Source organism: Cygnus olor, chromosome 30 (assembly GCF_009769625.2).
Source record: "Cygnus olor isolate bCygOlo1 chromosome 30, bCygOlo1.pri.v2, whole genome shotgun sequence".
NCBI lineage: Eukaryota > Metazoa > Chordata > Aves > Anseriformes > Anatidae > Cygnus > Cygnus olor.
The window spans coordinates 577,200-594,565 of record NC_054087.1 but is presented as its reverse complement, the minus strand read 5'-3'; the positions used below and the strand labels follow the sequence as shown (position 1 = coordinate 594,565).

The 17,366-nt window shown below is 63.5% G+C and overlaps 2 protein-coding genes across 4 annotated transcripts in view; one reads left to right on the top strand and one right to left on the bottom strand.

The window, feature by feature from the left end:
- The window catches only part of PIN1 (peptidylprolyl cis/trans isomerase, NIMA-interacting 1), a 36,484-nt gene extending 29,240 nt beyond the window's left edge, over positions 1-7,244 (top strand). The window contains exon 4 of the mRNA XM_040542545.1: positions 6,897-7,244. Coding sequence (XP_040398479.1) covers positions 6,897-7,075 — 179 coding nt within the window. The 3' untranslated portion in view covers positions 7,076-7,244. The remainder of the gene's footprint in view (positions 1-6,896) is intronic.
- OLFM2 (olfactomedin 2) lies at positions 4,288-17,248 on the bottom strand. Of its 3 annotated transcripts, none has more exons than XM_040542536.1 (6): positions 17,012-17,248; positions 8,720-8,869; positions 7,737-7,892; positions 6,324-6,546; positions 5,915-6,021; positions 4,288-5,221 (listed from the first exon to the last, which is right to left on the bottom strand). In XM_040542536.1, the coding sequence occupies exons 1-6, from the start codon at positions 17,066-17,068 to the stop codon at positions 4,544-4,546; spliced, it is 1,371 nt and encodes a 456-aa protein (XP_040398470.1). In that variant the 5' UTR covers positions 17,069-17,248; the 3' UTR covers positions 4,288-4,543. The 3 variants fall into 3 exon arrangements, with proteins under 3 accessions (XP_040398470.1, XP_040398468.1, XP_040398469.1); XM_040542534.1 differs by lacking the exon at positions 17,012-17,248 and adding an exon at positions 12,341-12,538; XM_040542535.1 differs by lacking the exon at positions 17,012-17,248 and adding an exon at positions 12,341-12,535 and having other exon boundaries at positions 6,324-6,543.
- Between the last annotated feature and the right edge of the window lie 118 nt (positions 17,249-17,366).

Below are 17,366 nucleotides of genomic sequence, written 5' to 3'. Positions count from 1 at the left end.
TGAAACTCATAAATAAATCCTCTTCTGCCCAAGTTAAGTTTTATTCATAGCTCATTTCGTGATACACTGGAATTAAAAAAAAAAATATCCCCCTAGGTTTGGCTTTAATCTCACATTAAATATTAAAGGAGCAGGCTGCCCAAGGGTTGGGGGGGGGTGGGAGGTTTTGGGGGGCTCTGGGGTGTGTTGATGGGGCGTTGGGGTAAGAGGCAGCTGCTGGCTGCCCCATGGCACCCCACCCCTTTCCCAATCCCAATCCTCATCCCTGTCTCCATCCTATCCACATCTCCATTCCCAGCCCTATTCCCATCCCAACCCCATCCCTGTCCCTATCCCTAGTCCCATCCCATTCTCATCCTTATGTCCATCCCATTCCCATCCCATCCCCAACACAACCCTATCCCCATCCCCGTCCCTCCCCCATCCCAACCCCACCCCAATCCCCATCCCATCCCCATCCCCATCCCATCCCCATCCCAACCCCAACCCCATCCCAACCCTATCCCAATCCCAACTCCACCCCCATCCCATCCCAATCCCAACCCCTTCCCAACCCCAATCCCAACCCCATCCCATCCCAATTCCTCCCCCATCCCCACCCCATCCCCATCCCCATCTAACGACGCAATTTAGGGTGCAGCTCCGTGCATTATAGACAAAATGTCTGTGCGCACTACGCTTGGGCTCGCTGCCTGTTTGAGCCACGGCACCTATCCCTGACCAGCTGCCCACGAGCGCAGTGGTGCTGGTGGGAGGCCCGAGGAGGCCTCCACCCGGGGAGGCTGGAGGCTGCTGACGAATGGCTTCCTCCATCAGCAGCCCCCGACCTCGCCGCTATCCCCAGCGGCCATAAATCCACCCGGGGCCGCATCTCCTGCTCCCGGCGGATGCTAAAAGCCCGGAGCGGGGAGCGGGGAGGTCCCGTGGGGAGACCGAGGTGTAAATCTCAGTGCACCAGAGGCTGGCGGAGCGGAGCCCGGCGCTCGTTTTTTTTCGGCGGCCGGTTTTAGCTCCCGCTGCTCCCCGCTTCCCTTCCATAAATAAGCCTCAATTATCGAGCTCCCGCTGCCTTTCGTTCGGGGGAAAGTCCCCGGCGGGCCATGACGGGAGCGGTGGCTGCGAACACCACAATAAGTCTCTGCAGTAAACATGATTAGCGCCGAATCCCCGGCTCGGGCGGGTGCGGGGGTGTGGATCTGCTGACGCTTAATGACGAAGCTCGTTAGTAACGGGAGGGCTGGTGCCTGGCGAGCCTTGGGACACCACTTTCGCATCCCTCGTAGCCAATCTGGGGGGGCTGTTGTGGTTTCGGGGCACTTTTTGTATGCATTGGAGGGGGGAGAGTGAAGAAACCCTCCTATTATTGGGGGAAATATCAGGGGAAAATTCCCAGCATGATGCTGAGTCCCCAGCCGGGATGGCAGTGGAATAACCAATGCGCCTCCCGGCCGGGCTGCGCCATCGCAGGAATCACAATCGGCTGGAAAAACCCAGCCTGCAGGATGAGTGATTTCGGGCAGGGAGACAGGCTGGTTTCCAGCAGGCTTTCTCCACGTGTCAGGTTATTAAACACCCTGCGTTTGTTTTTTTTATTTATTTTTTTCTTTTTTTTTTCGCACCTCCCCCCCCCCCCCGACTTTCCCCATTCGCAGCGTGCCGTTCCGACGGCACGGAGGCAAGGCATCGTTTTCTCCCCAACCGAACGCGCCGTCACCGGCAGCTGCACTGCAGCACTCGCCGCGTCGCCTCCGCTCCCACGGGGCCACCGGCTCGGCCCCGTGTGCTGAGGGGGGCTACATGCGATGCTGAGCGATGCAGGATGCATGCCTCAGGTGCTGGTGCCGGGGATAAGGGCACGTTGCCCTTGCTGTCCCCCAGAGCTTTCGCTCAGCCCCATTAATCTTCGTTAGCGAGCTGATGGGCTTGGTGGCATTTTGTGGCCTCGGAGGAGGAGAATCTATGATGGGTTTGGACGTCGGGGGTGGTCATGGAGAAGTGGAAGGGAATTTGGGGAGAAGGGGCTGGGGCTGTAGGGTGGGATGGGATGGGATGGGATGGGGATGGGGATGGGGATGGGATGGGGATGGGGATGGGATGGGGATGGGTATGGGGATGGGATGGGGATGGGATGGGATGGGGATGGGGATGGGGATGGGGATGGGATGGGGATGGTGATCAGGATGGGATGTGGATGGGATGGGATGGGATGGGGATGGGGATGGGGATGGGATGGTTGAGCTTAGTGATATGGTTTAGTGGAGGACTTGTTCGTGTTAGGTCAGAGGTTGGACTGGGTGATCTTGGAGGTCTCTTCCAACCTAGATGATTCTGTGATTCTGTGATTCTGTGGGATGGGCATGGGGGTGGGATGGGATGGGATGGGATGGGATGGGGATGAGGATGGGATGGGGTAGGATGGGATGGGATGGGATGGGCAAGGGCATTGGGATGGGGATGGGATGGGCATAGGAATGGGATGGGGGTGAGGATAGGGATAGGGATGATGATGCAGTGGGGATGGGAATGTATATGGGGTGGAGATAGGGAAAGAGATGGGGGATGGAGACAGGGATGAGATGTGGATATGGGAGGGGATGGGGATTACAGATGGCATAGGGTGGGATGGGATGGGGTGTCAATGGGATGGGACAGAGGTAGGGATGAGGATTAAATTGAGATGGGATGGGCAGGGGGATGAGGATGGGGATAGGGAGGAGGATGAGATGGGGATGGAATGGATATGGGATGGGGATGGAGACAAGATAAGGATGGGAATGGGATGAGGAGGGGAAGGGGATGGCAATTGGGATGGGATGGGGCTTGCACGCCTTGCTAAACCCCGCTCTCAGCAGCCTGGAGAAAAGCCCCCGGCGCTGCTGGAAGCCGCTGCTGACAAACGAGGGCTCCTCACAGCAGCCGTGCTGCAGCCCGGCCCCGCATTGATGTCTGCGGCCCACGGGTCGCTTGGATACGGCCTCACCGAGGCGGGGAGCCTTGCTCAGGCATTAATTGCTAAATCACCCTTGCAGGAGATTTGCCATCCGCTGCCTGGAGCCAGCAGCCAGGCGCCTGTGCATCGCACACGGGGCCGAGCCCCGTCCTCCTCCTCCTCCTCCCCTGGCTCTGCTTGATGCCCGCCCTGCCCGTGCCAGGGTCGTGCCTCGCTCTTGGCCGCCGGCCCCGGCAGCAAATTAAAGTCCCTGCATGAGCGAGCCTCGAGCCACGGCGCCAAATGGGGCTGGAGGGGGGGCTTGGCTGAGCCCCCGCTCGCATCCCAGTCACTGGGGCTGGGGAGGAGGCGCTGTTGGGGAGCAGCACCCAGACCTGGAGCACCCCGGTGCCAATGATGCACTGCAGAAGGGGTGCCACAAGGGGTGGTCTGCCCACCTCCGAACCTCTTGATTGCCCCAATTTCATTATGTGAAGGTCCCAGGGTTGCTGGTCCCCCCCTGCCCAAGCTGTCTCAGGGCCAGGGCTGCAGCCCCCGCACAACAAACTGATCATCGAGGCTGGAGCGGGCTGGGCTGTGCCCAAATCCACCCCTGGAGGTTTGCCAGGTTGGGGAGATTCCTGCCAAGGCCTGGTGACAGCACCAGCCCCTCTGCTACCTCCACCCACAGGTCCCCCCCTGTCCCCCACCCCTTTGGCCTTGCTGTCACCACCAGCCCCTCTGTCCCACCTCCTCCATCCTCTCCATCCTTTCCCTCCTTCCATCCACGCCATCCGTCTCCTCCATCTCCTTCCTCCCCTTCATCCTTTCCATCTCCACCATCCTCACCATCATCCCCATCCCCTCCATCCCCACCTCCTCCATCCCTTCATCCCCTCATCTCTTCATCTTCTCCATCTCCCCCATCCCCTGAGCCCCTCCATCCCCTGAAGCCCTCCATCCCCTGAACCCTGCCATCCCCTGAACCCTGCCATCCCCTCCATCCCCTGAACCCCTCCATCCTTCCCCCCCACCCCGGGGCCAGGTTCCTGCTGCCCCAACCCCTCTGGGTGCCCATTTTGGGGCTCGCTGCCCTTGCAGAGCCTGCTCCAGCCACTCGCCGCAGCTGTGCTGCATTTTCCCTTCCTCTTTGCCTTGCTCGGCTCTGCTGTCATTTCCCCGGCGCCGCACCCGCATGCATTAAACATGCCTGTAAACAACGGCTCCGGCACATCTGGAGGAGACGGCCCCGCTAGCGCAGCCGGCTGTAGAGGGGACGCAGGAGAGACAACCGAGCTGCTGAGCACCAGATCATAAAGAGAGCGGGGGAAAAAATAATAATAAAAGCACGAGCTTCATCAAATGTCAAAGAGACTGCTTTTATTTGCCGTCAAAATAAAGAAAATCGGGGAAAAAGAAAAAACAGAACCAACCAAGGCGAGCTCAAATGAAGGCAGAAGAGATCCATGCGCCATGAACCGCGGGGAGAAACCAAAGAAATGTAAAAAAAAAAAAATCATCGAAGAAGAGGAGGAGGAGGAAGGCTCCGTCCCCGAGAGAGGCATAGAAAAATAAAGAGCAGGAACGGGGCGAGCGGAGGAGTCCAGCGCGGGGTCACAGCTCGCCTGACGTCTTTATGACGTGGAAGAGCGTGACGTTGTAGATGACCTGGTGGCCGTTGTTCCAGGTGTAGAGCACCCTCTCCCGCGGGTTGTAGTCCAGCATGGATATGTGGGAGTACTGGTTGTGGAAGGGAATATCCGTGTACTCGTAGCTGGAAGTGTTTGTGTAGTAGGCAAAGTAAATCTTGGCGCCGGCCAGGTGGGAGTTGGTGACGTAGAGCGTGCCGCAGATGATGAAGGACTCGCCGGCGCTGCGCTTGGGGTACCCCGTGTCCCAGCTGCGCAGCACCTCCAGCGTCTGCGGGTCCACGCGGCTCACCACGATGTTGCCGGCGTTCTGGTTGGTGGTGTAGACGGCCCAGAGCCCACTCTCGTCCACCATGAAGTCGATGTCGGAGAAGCCCCCCCAGGAGTAGGGGAAGGTGTTGTTGTAGCCGGCGCCGGCCAGGCTGCGTTGCACCAGCACGCTGCGCGAGCGGAAATGGTACTTGACGGCCACGTTGCTCTGGTACTTGTTGTAGTAGAGGGACCCGTTGAAGACCACGTGGCCCGTGCCGGCCCAGGGGTGCGGCAGGAGGTGCTGCACGAAGTTCTGCCCCGTGACGAAGTCGTTCAGCGTCCGAAACTCCAGCACGCGCCGGCCCTTGTAGTAGCCGTCCATGTACCAGACCTGCAGCGGGAGAGGGTGAAGGGTGAGCGGCCCAAACGCCTGGCCTCGAGCTGATGGGGTGGGCTGTAGGATGTGTATGGCCCCCCTGCACCTTGCACGGCCCCCCTGCACCTTGCACGGCCCCGTTCCCTGCATTAGCACTTGGTGGTGATCCGTGGAGGCAGCACGTGTCCTGCAAGCAACGTTGCAGAGGGCTTGTGCCCTGAAGAGCGTGCAACAGGGGGCGTGCACGCCGGAGAGTGTGCAACAGGGTGTATGCACCCCTGAGAGCATGCACCAGGGGGAATGCATCCCAGAGAGCAGGGGCATGCAGGTGTAACCCAGGTAGCATGCACCTTGGAGAGCATGTGTGCACCCCAGAGAGCGTGCACCCCCAGGTGTGCAACCCAGAGAGCGTGTATCCTGAGTGCACAGGCAGCGTGCACCCCAGGGAGCATGCACCGAGGTGTGTTGCACACCAGGCAGCTTGCACCATGGGTGCACAGGCAGCGTGCACCCCAAATTGTATGCAGAAGTTCTGCAAAACTTCCGAGCCGACCCTGCCAAGCTGGGGGCTGACCACTGAGAACCCCCCCCTCTGCTTGGGCTGGGAGGGTTTTTGGGGCAAGACACCCACAAAAGACCCATGCTGGAGCCACGGGAAGCCCGGGCAGGGCTGTCCCCGCTGTCCCCAGGGCTGTCCCTGCCACTCACCCGGCTGTCGGCGCTGGGCGTCATCGTGTCGGTCATCCACGACCCGAAGCGGGAGCCCGACGCGCGGATGGTGATGGGGTTGCTGACGCCCGTCAGCTTCCCGCAGCCTGGGGAGGGGGACAGGGAGCAGGGTTATGGGGGGGGGGTGGTATTTGGGGACCGCGGCTTCCCCTGGTCCCCAGGGCATCCCGCAGCAGGCGGCGAGGAACTGGAGCTCCGCAGGGACACGGGGATGGGGCAGAGGGATGGGAAGCTGCCAAAAGGGGGAGCTGGATCCAGGCTGAACCAGGAAGGGGACACTGCTGTCAGCAGGGCTGGGAGAACCCCCCCACCCAAAATCCCCCCTAGGAAACCCCCCCCCAAGCGGAAGCAACCCGTGAGAGTGGCGAGCTCCGGGATGCCGCCATACCCAGTTTCTGCATGCAGGCGTGCAGCCGCGCCTCCAGCATCAGCACCCGCTGCTGCAGCTCCTCGTAGTCGTAGGCGCCCATCTCCTCCTGGATGGCCAGCAGGCTCCCGGAAAGGTTCCTCACCTCCTCCTTCAGGTGCACGATCAGCCGCGTGTCCGCCTTGTACTGGTCCAGCACGGGCAGCAGCGGCAGCAGCTCCGTCATCTTGTCCTTGAGCTCCTGCTTAGGGGGACGAAAAAAAAAAAAAAAAAGCGAAACATCCCTTAAATTAAGGCTGTGCTTGCCCCGTGATGTCCGCCTGTCGGGACGGCCCCCGGTTCACCCCAAAGTTTGCCTGGTGATACGGGTGGGTGGAAATTCACCATCACTTCGCGCATGGGGTGGGATCGGAGCGATGCTGTGCGCAGCGAGGGATGCGGGAATGGGAGCAGCATTTCCCCCCTCCACCAGGTCCGGGATGTAAAAAAATCTGCTTATTTTAGCCCGAGGAAAAGGTTGAGGGCGCTTTGACCTCGGCCAGGCAATGACTTGATTTCCCTGTGCCTTTTCTCCCTCCTTGCCTGTCATTTTAGGGCAGGATCACATCCCGGTCCGGGGGCCAACACCTCCTGCAGCAATTAAACCGGTGAGTTTTGCTGCAGCCCCGGTGTTTAATCAATGCCTTGTCCCTGCAACTGGCAGGGCCCCGAGCCTCCTCCAGCCGGATTCAGTGCCAAGAAGCAGCCCCTCCCGAGGCAGAAACACTCCTTAGCTGTCAGGATGAAGCCGAGAGGTTCCCAAAATAAACCCAAATAATCCCAAAATAGGATTTGGAGGGGCGTGGGGCCGGCAGCATCGGCGTGTGGGCTGCATCTGTTGGCAGCCGGCGCTCGCAGCTGCCCCTCACCAGGTGGGAATCGGGCCTTTGCTGGGGAAGAGCCACGTCGCGTTTAATTAAAGGTGGCCATTTAATTAAAGGTGACTCGTTGCGGCTGGCTGGGCTGGGAGTTGGCCATCGCAGCCGTCCTGCTACCGGCACGGCTCATCCTGGCCGCGTGGCATTGTGGCATCACCACAGGAATGCTCGGTTTGGGATCACCGCAGGGATGCTCAGTTTGGGGACCACCAGGAGGATGCTCAGTTTTGGGACCACCACGGGGATGCTCAGTTTTGGGATCATTGCAGGGATGCTCGGTTCTGGGATCCCTGCAGGGATGCCTGGTTTGGGATCACCAAAGGGATGCTCGGTTTTGGTACCACCACGGGGATGCTGACACACCCGGACCACCACGAGGATGCTCATGCTGGGCTCTGGGCTCACGATCTGGGCCCACCACCACCAATGACCCCCCCAGGCCACGCACCCACCCCACAGCGCCGTGCACTCAGCCCCTGCAGCCATCCCCAGCAGCACCCAGGGGTGTCGGGCTCACCTGGAAGCTCTTGGCGTTGAGGCTCTTCTGGCTCTCAGCGGCCACGCGCAGCCTCGAGTCCAAGCCCTTCATCAGCGCCTCGGTGTTGCGCACGTACTGCAGGTCCCGGTAGGTCCGCAGGTCCAGCACCTCCATGGACTGGGAGATGTTCTGCACCTGCGTGGCGGGACAGGGGGTTAATTGCCAGGGACCCAATCCACCCTGCTAATTAGGGTCGGGTAATTCAGCCCAGCACCCATATACACCCGACCCTTCCCACGGACGTCGTCCTGGTGTCCCAGTCCCTGCAGAACGAGCTGCTCCCGCTCCACTGCTCGTGTAAACGCTTGCAAAAACAATTTTCCCTCTGCAGCTCGAATGTATAAAGTAATACCTTTTATTCATCCCGCTTCAGCTCTTATTTGTTTTTTGTTTTTGTTTTTTTTTTTTTTAAACCGCCCGAGCCCATGTTTCCCAGCCCACCCTACGAGCTTTCATTCTTTAATTTGATCCGCCGCAGCCGGCAAAGTTATTCCATTTCCACGCTTTCAAATGACGCGGCCGTGGCCGTGTTCCTCAAACGCTTGTTTATTTATTAGTGCTGGCATTTACGGGGCTGCCTCTGATGGGAGCCGCTCGGGAGGCGTTTCGCAGCGAGCTGTGATCAAACTTTAATCGGGCTGGTGGCGTACGCGGCCCCATCCCCACCGCACGGGGTCGGTTTGGGGAGAGAGGAGCTGATTGATAGCTTCTGCTGCCTTTTTTTTTTTTTGGACTATTCCTCCTTGGAAGTCCCTCCCAGCCACCCTACCAGTGACTGCGCCTGGCTGCCTGGAGGAGCACGAAGGATGCCAAGCGCGAGCATCACCGCCAGCATCCTTGCCCCAGGGGAAGGGATGCGCCCACCGCAGCCCACCCCGCACCCAGGCGTTGCAAAACCCCCCCGCCCCAAGAAGAAACCCCAAATTTCCCATCATTATTCTGAATTACGGGGAATTATTTACCTTCTCGGTCAGCTGGCGGAGCTGGTGGCTGCGCAGGTCCCGGGAGCAGGAGCCCTGCACGGGGATGACGGCGGTGCAGAGGCATTTGCCGTCGGGGGCTTGCGCCGAGGTGTAGACCTGCCAGCCCTCGTCGGGGCTCTGGAAGAGGGTCTGCGGGACAGAGGGGGGGTCAGCAGCTCACCCTCCTGCTCTTGGCCTACCAGCCAGGGCATTTATTCCCTTTTCTTCCCTCCCCCCCCCCCTCAAATTTTAAGGCAGGAAGCTGAAGGGGAGATTCCCCTGATTTATTCACGCCACAAAGCGGCGTTTTGTCGTGCCGGGCCATTTCGCGTTTCATGCCTAATTCATAATTATTAATTATGAAAATCGAGGGCGAGCTCAGCTCTCTCCAAGCGGCTTCCGCGCCGAGCCGGGCGGAGATAAATGACCCGTCCCCTGCAACAAGCCGGGGACGCTGCCTCGCTTCGCACGCGGCGCTTTGAGCTCGGTGTCTCCCGCGGGAAGGGATTTATTGGGCACGGCCGTGGCCGAACGCCGCGCTCGAACCTCCGGGAGAAAGCAGCCGGCGGCGCTGTGAAATCGCCCCGACCGCAGCACGATCCCAAACGGTGGCAGGGGGAGGCGAAGGGAGCGCTCGGCTGGCACCCATGGGCGAGCACCCGCCCCGCGGAGCGTCAACGAGCAGGGAGCATCCCCGAAAGCTTCGCTCTCCCCCCGAAAATGCCACGGCGCGCCGTGACGCACTTAACAAAACCCCCTGCCACGCAGAGCATCCGCGATCCACGTTTCCCTTTAGCCGGGACCCCCCCCCGGCCGCAGCGAGCAGCCATAAATTCTTCATGGAGGGCTCGATGCATAATTCAGCCGCCAAACCCCGAGCTGGCAGCGGCGCTCCTGCCGCCACACCGGGCTTCGCGCGGCGCCGCGAGCATCCCGAGAGCCAAAAAGCTTGGGGGGGGGGGGGGGGGGGGGGAGGGAAGTCCGTGAGGATGCTTCGTGCCCCATGGGGGGGCTGGAGGTGGGGGGCAGCCGGCGCCTGCCCGCTGCAGAGGGGATCGTGGCGGCAGCGGCGGGATTATTGGGTTAAACGCAGCCCGGCCGAGGGCCTGTGCAATCTGTCACAGGGTTATTAATTAGAGCTCCTCGGGCGAGCTGCCTGCTCGCGGCTCGGGAGAGGAGAAACTGCTGACACCCTTGGCTGGGGGGGGCCGGGGGGGGCCACCAGCCCCTCTCCATCCTTTTGGGGACACCGGGGGGTCCCCAAGCATCACCGGTCCCCTCTCAACCCCTAGGGAGGACGAGCGTCCTCGCTGCCTCCACCCCGGCCTGGCCGAACCCAGCCCTCGACCTCCAACCTCCACTTTTATTATTTAATCCCTTCCCCCCCCCCCCCCCCAAAAAAAAAATAATAAATCCCCCCAAAACCAACGTTTTCTAGAAAAACCTCCCGGCGCTTTGCGACTCCTTGCGCCCGCTCCCCACGGCTCCCGGTCCCGCCGATAACCGATTTTTCTCCCACCACCACCAAAGAGTGCCTAATGATTAGCCAATTAACATCGCGTACCCCCCAGCGCCGCTAATTGCCCTGCGACACGAGGCGGCCCGCGCGGGGGGGGGGGGGGGGGGGGGGGGGGGGGCTGCGGTGATGAAGGCCGCCGCGCTCATCCTCGGCCGCCGCAGACGCTCGGCCAGGTGGGGCACCCAAGGGAGCCTCTGCCCCTGCCCCATAGCGGTTGTGGGGCGAGGGCAATGGGGAGAGACCCTTTGGGATGGGGGGGGGGGTACCCTTTTGGATGGGGGGGGTACAAGGTGGGGGGGGGGAGGAGAAAGGGGGTGTCCGAAGCACCCGCAGCACCCAGCGGGATTTCCCCCGCAGTGGGGTGCAGCGCGGGGAGGGGTGGGATGCTGGGGGCGGGGGGGGGTTGTGGCAAGAAGGATCGGGGGGGGGGGGACAGGAGGGTCGTGTGTGTCCCCCCCGCATCACCAGGGTCCCCCCTGCAGCATCACCAGCCCTGTCGCTGCGGTTGCAGACCCCCCCCAAAAAAATGTGTCCTGTCGTGTCCCCCCCCCCCCCCCCCCGGCTTTGCTCCCAACTTATTTTCATGCTCCTCACGCAGGTTTTAATGCCATAAATTTGGGGGGGGGGGGGGGACACGTGGGGGGGGGACCCCAGCTTGGGGACTTGAAAATGGAGGGGGGGGGTCACTCACTTCCCCTGGCCAGCAACCTCCCTGGAGCCCCCCCCCCCCCCAGCTGCAGGGAGCAGTGGGGTCCTGCCGGGGGGGCTGCTTTGTGTCTGGGGGGGGGGGAACAGGACACCCTGTAGGGGGCCAGGACCCCCCCCCCCCCCCCCCAAAAAAAAAAAAATTGGGGGTTCTTTCCCTGCGTGGGCTCCGGGCTTCTTTTTGGGGAGGGGGGGGTCCTGGTGTGCACTGCCCAAGAGGGGGGAGGGCTGGGGGCTCTGTGCCCAAAGTGGGGGGCTCCCCATACCTGGGGGGGGGTTCCCTTCCTGGGGGGGGGGCCCATACCCAGAGGGGGTCCCTATATCTGAAGGGGGCTCTCCATACACGGGGGGGGGGTCCCCATAACAGGGGGGGTGTCCTGTAATCAGAGGGGGCTCCTCATATCTAAGGGATGTCCCCATGCCTGGGGGGGGTTCACATACCCGGGGGGGGGTCCCCAAACTCAGGGAATCCCCAGTGCTCCCTACCCGGGGGGGGAGAAATAAGGGGGGGCCCAGTGCCTTGGGGTCCCACGAATATGGGGGCGTCCCCAGCACTCCCTGCATGGGGTGGGGGGGTTCCAGTGCATTGGGGTCCCCATTAATGTGGGGGGGTCCCATTGCACCTGACCGGGGGGGGGGGCAGTGGGGTCCCGATACGTTTGGAGGTGGGGAGGGGATCCCTGTTCCTTGGGGTCCCAGGACTGGGGGGGGGGGGGTCCCAGTGCTCCCTAATCAGAGGGTCCCGATGCTTTGGGGTCCCCATGAAGGGGATGGGGGGGTCCCAGTGCTCCCTAACCAGGGGGGGGTCCCAATTCCTTGGCGTCCCCATGAAGTGTGTGGGGGGGGGAGGTCCCACTGCTCCCTAACCGGGGGGGGGTCCTGATGTTTTGGGGTCCCCAGAAATAAGGGGGGGGGGGTCCCAGTGCTCCCTAAATGGGGAGAGGGGTCCCGATGCTTTGGGGTCCCCATGACGAGGATGGGGGGGTCCTGGTGCTCTCTATTTGGGGGGGGGTCCGAATGCTTTGGGGTCCCCATGAAGGGGGGTAAGAGGGGTCCTGATGCTTTGGGTCCCCAGAAATGAGGGGGGGGGGTCCCAGTGCTCCCTAATGGGGGGGTCCCAATGTTTTGGGGTCCCCGTGAAGGGGATGGGGGGGGAGGTCCCGGTGCTCCCTAACCGGGGGGGGGGGGGGCGGATGTCCCGATGCTTTGGGGTCCCTATAAACGGGCTGCGGGGGGGGGGGGGGGGGGGGGGAAGCTCTGCATCCCGGACCCTGCCCATCCCAAGGGCAGCTCCTCACCTCCCCAGTCCCCAAACCCCATCCGTGGCCCCCCACTCTTTAGAGCACACACACACCCCCCCCCCCAAAAAAAAAACAAAAACCCCACGACCCACTCACGATCTTCTCGGAGGTCCCCGCCCGCGACACGGCGGTGCCGTTGAGCCCCACCAGCGAGGGCAGGGTCTGGGACATCCAGTTGGTGACCATGGCCATGGTGCTCAGCACGGCCCCGATCTTCAGCAGCGGCACCGTCATGTCGCCGCCGCCGCCGCCCCCCCACCTCGCAGCCGCCGCATGCCCCCCCCCCCACCCCGCAAACCCGGGGCCGCCGCCGCCGCCGCCGCCGCCGCCAGCACCGGGGGCTCAGCCCCGCACCGGCCCCCGCCGCTTGCGGAGCCCGAGCGGCTCTCGGCGGCCTTATAGCGCCGCCGTGACGTCGGCACGGGGTGGTCCCGGGCTTTTTTTTTTGTTTTTTTTTTAAAAAAACGTTTTTATTTATTTATTTATTTTATTTATTTATTTATTTATTTATTTATTTTATTTATTTATTTATTTTTTAAATTTTGGGGGTGGGGGTTGTCCCGCCCCGGGGGTTGGAATGGGAAAGGGGTAAGGGATGGAAAAGGATGGGACGGGTGTGTGTGGGGGGGGGGGGGGGGGGGGTTAGGGGAAGGACCCCAACCCCCCTCCCCAAAAGGACCCTCATCTGGGATGGGGGAAGGACACCCCCTCCCCCAGAGATGATGGTTTTGCGGGGCAGGACCCACGGAGATAATGGTTTGGGGGGAGCAGGACCCCCAGGGACCCTCACTTTTGGGGGTGGGGAGCAGGATCCTCAGGGACCCTCACCCGGGAGAGGGGCAGGACCCCTTCCCCCCCCGAGCCAATGGTTTGGGGGAGCAGAATCCCCAGAGACCCTCGTTTTGGGGGGCAGGATCCCCTAGAGCCAATGGTTTGGGGGAGCAGGAAACCCAGAGACCCCCACTTAGGAGGGGGTCAGGATAGCCTCCCCCCCACAAGCCAATGGTTTGGGGGGAGCAGGGTCCCCAAGGACCCCCCCTTTTGGGGGGCAGGACCCCCAGAGCCCCTCACTTGGGGTCAGCAGAATGTCCAGAGCCCCTTGTTTTGGGGAGCAGGAAGCCCAGAGACCCCTCATTTTGGGGGGGGGGGGGCAGGATCCCCTAGAGCCAACGGTTCAGGGTGAGCAGGACCTCCAGGGACCCCCGGGTTTGGGGGAGCAGGACCCCCAAAGACCCTGCTTTGGGGAACAGGACCCCCAGGTCCTGGTTTGAGGAGCAAGACCCCCAGAACCCCCCAACTTGGGGAGCAGGACCCCCAGCCCCCTTGCCCCCCCCCCCCCAGCTGTGATAGCAGTGACCTCTGCACCCCAACTTGCTTTGAGGCTGCAGCCACCCCCCGAGCTCCAGACCCCCCCAAACTCCCCCAAATCCTCACCTCCTCCTCGTGCCTGTCCCCTCACCAGCGAGCTCCCTGCCTAGCGCAGGGTGCAGAGACCTGAACAGCTCAGTGCAGCGATGCAGAGCCCCGACCCGCTCAGTGCAGTAATGCAGAGAGAGCCCCGACCTGCTCCATGCATTGGTGCAGAGACCCGACCCACTCGGTGCAGCAATGGAGCGGTGCAGAGACCCAGCCTGCTCCATGCAACGGTGCAGAGACCCGACACGCTCAGTGCAGTAATGCAGAGACCCGAACCGCTTGATGCAGCAGTGCAGAGCCCTGACCTGCTCCATGCATTGGTGCAGAGACCCGACCCACTCGGTGCAGCAATGGAGCGGTGCAGAGACCTGACCCAATGAGCGCAGTGGTGCAGAGCCCCGACCTGCTCAGTGCAGCAGTGCAGCAGTGCAGAGCCCTGACCCGCTCAGCGCAGCGATGCAGAGCCCTGACACACTCAGCGCAGCGATGCAGAGCCCGACACATTGAGTGCAGCGATGCAGAGCCCTGACCCGCTCAGCACAGTGATGCAGAGCCCCGACACGCTCAGTGCAGCGATGCAGAGCCCTGACACGCTCAGCACAGTGATGCAGAGCCCCGACACGCTCAGCGCAGCGATGCAGAGCCCTGACACACTCAGCACAGTGATGCAGAGCCCCGACACGCTCAGCACAGCGATGCAGAGCCCCGACACGCTCAGTGCAGCGATGCAGAGCCCTGACACACTCAGCACAGTGATGCAGAGCCCCGACACGCTCAGCGCAGCGATGCAGAGCCCTGACACACTCAGCACAGCGATGCAGAGCCCCGACACGCTCAGCGCAGCGATGCAGAGCCCTGACACACTCAGCACAGCGATGCAGAGCCCCGACACGCTCAGCGCAGCGATGCAGAGCCCTGACACACTCAGCACAGCGATGCAGAGCCCCGACACGCTCAGTGCAGCGATGCAGAGCCCTGACACACTCAGCACAGTGATGCAGAGCCCCGACACGCTCAGTGCAGCGATGCAGAGCCCTGACACGCTCAGCACAGTGATGCAGAGCCCCGACACGCTCAGTGCAGCGATGCAGAGCCCTGACACACTCAGCACAGTGATGCAGAGCCCCGACACGCTCAGCGCAGCGATGCAGAGCCCTGACACACTCAGCACAGCGATGCAGAGCCCCGACACGCTCAGTGCAGCGATGCAGAGCCCTGACACGCTCAGCACAGCGATGCAGAGCCCCGACACGCTCAGTGCAGCGATGCAGAGCCCTGACACACTCAGCGCAGTGATGCAGAGCCCCGACACGCTCAGCGCAGCGATGCAGAGCCCTCACACACTCAGCACAGTGGTGCAGAGCCTCAACCTGCTCGGCGCAGTGGTGCAGAGCCCCGACCCTCTCGGTGCAGAGGCCCCACCGAGGCTCTGAGCCCGTTTTATGGCCTCCGGCTCCGGGCCTCGCCACGGTCACGCAGTGCCACCGCGTGGGGACGGCCACGCACAGCACAGGCTCCCCCACGCTGGCACCCATGGGTGGGCTAACAAAAAAAAAAAAGCCCCACCTGGTACCAACAGGGCGGGGGGGGGTTGGGGCGCGCTCCTGGGCTCTGCGCTGCAAACACCGGGCCCCATGGAGGGGATGGGGCAGCGCCTGTAGGGCCGGCTGTCCCCATGTCCCTGTGTCCCCGTGTCCCTATGTCCCCGTGTCCCCATGTCCCCTGGGTCTGGGGACAAGGCCCCGGTGCTGGCAGACGCCCAGGATGGGGGGGGGGGGGTCTTCACCTCTGGGGTGGCAGCTTCACCCCGGGGGCATCGCGCAGCCAGGGGATGGGGAGACCCCATAGTGGCTCCCCCCCAAAATCCTCCCCACTTTATTACTCTGCTGCAGCGTCCCCATCCAGCGCGGACCGGGAACAAAACGCTCGTTAAGCCCCGCTCGTTACCGAGTGCACCCCAAACCCAACCCCATGAGGTGCGGCGGGGGCCATTTTTTTGGGGGGGGGGCGGCACATTTTGGGGACATGGCTGGGAACCCTCCGCAGCCCCCCGCACCCTTGGGTCCCCATGTCCCATCCGTGCGTCGTTGCCCCCCCGGATGGACCCCGAGGTTGCTTTGGGCCCCCCCCCCCCCAGCCCCGTCCCCACGCAGGGGCCACGAGCGGGGACGGAGACGCCGAATCCCACCTGGAACCAGCCCCGTTTCCACCGGGCATCGCCCCGGCACCCCACAAAAGCAACTCCCCCCCCCCCCCCCCCCCCGTTCGGGATGCGGCTGCGGCCCCCCACCCACGCAAGCCGGGCTCATGCATATTCAACAGGCTGCACAACCTCCTCCGAATATCGAGCAGCTCATAACGAAGCGCCTAATTGCAAAGGCAGGCCCGGCACGAGGCTCCGGCTGCCCACCCGTGGGCCTGGGGTTATTTTTTTTTGGGGGGGGGGGGGGGGGTGACAGGTAGGGACACCCCGGACCCCCGTTTTTCCAGGAAACCCCGGTCCCTTCCTGCGGCAGCTTGCGGCGGCCGCGTGCTGAGCTGGGCCAGGGTGGGTTGGAGGGTGCTGCGGGTGGCACAACGGGGACGCGGGGGACACGGGGGCAATTTACAGACACCCCCCCACCACCACCCTCGTGTCCTCGTCCCCTCGGGGATGGCGGCGCCACCACTGGCACCGGCACGAGGCCAAGCGGCGCGTGGGTGCTGGGACATCGGCTGGGTGATGGCACGTGGTCCTGTGCCACCCCGGGGGACCCGAGCCACCCACGTCCGTCCCCAAACCCCACTGGGGAGCACCCATGGGTGTCACCCCCCCCGCCCACCACCCCCGGCTCCATCCCCAGGGGACGCTCGCACCCCCACGGGTGTCCCCAAGCTGGGGGGGCAGCCGGGGGACCCTTCCTTGCACCCGGATCCAGGCCGCCGCCGTGTCCCTCGTGCTCGGCGGCCACGTGTGAAGGCGCGTCCCTGCGGAGCCACCCGTCGCCCACGTGGCCCCCGCCTCGTCCCCGCTGCCACCCTACGGGGGGTCCCAAACCTGGGGATCACCCCGAGGGGGGGGGACGCAGCACCGTCCCCGTGTCCCCCACGTCCCCGGACCCCCGAGGCGGGGCGGCTGGCGGGACGTTGGGGCGACGCTCGGCACCCACCCCGTGCGTCCCCACACCTTGGGGTGCCCGATGTCACGTCCCCCCACCCCCCCCACCCCACCCCCCCCTCCGGGGACACCCCGGGGGGGCAGGCGCTGGGGGATTCCCCGGTGCCAAACCGGGCGTCCCGAGGACATGGGGGGGGGAGGACAGCTCCCGGTTCTCCCCCCCCCCCCCCCCCCCTTCCCCTCCCCGCCCTTACCTGCATCGCGGGGGACCCGGCGGAGAGCAGCAGGAGGAGGCCGGCGAAGAGGCGCATGGTGGAGGCGCGGACTCCGCCGCTACCGGAGCCTCCGCCGGGGAACCGGGAGCGGAGCGGGGAGCGGAGCCGCGCCCGTTTCAGCGCCGCCGCAGCCGCATCCCCGCGGCCGGGCCCCGCCGCCGCCGCCGCCGCCGCCGCCGCCACCGGCTGCAGCCGCGGCACCGGCCCGGTGCAGGGCGCGGCGCGCCCGGTAGGGGAGGCTGGAGGCACCGGGCCGGGCCGTGCTGGGCGGAACCGAAGCGGTCTGAGCTGGGCGGAACGGCGCCGGGACCGGGAGGGGGGCTGCCGTGTGTCC

Coding starts and splice junctions, on each gene's coding strand:
- OLFM2 (XM_040542534.1), bottom strand. CDS start 12,478: ATGACGGTGCCGCTGCTGAAGATCGGGGCCGTGCTGAGCACCATGGCC. Junction 8,870..12,340: donor CGGGGACCTCCGAGAAGATC/GTGAGTGGGTCG, acceptor TCTGTCCCGCAG/ACCCTCTTCCAGAGCCCCGA. Junction 6,547..7,736: donor TCAACGCCAAGAGCTTCCAG/GTGAGCCCGACA, acceptor CGTCCCCCTAAG/CAGGAGCTCAAGGACAAGAT.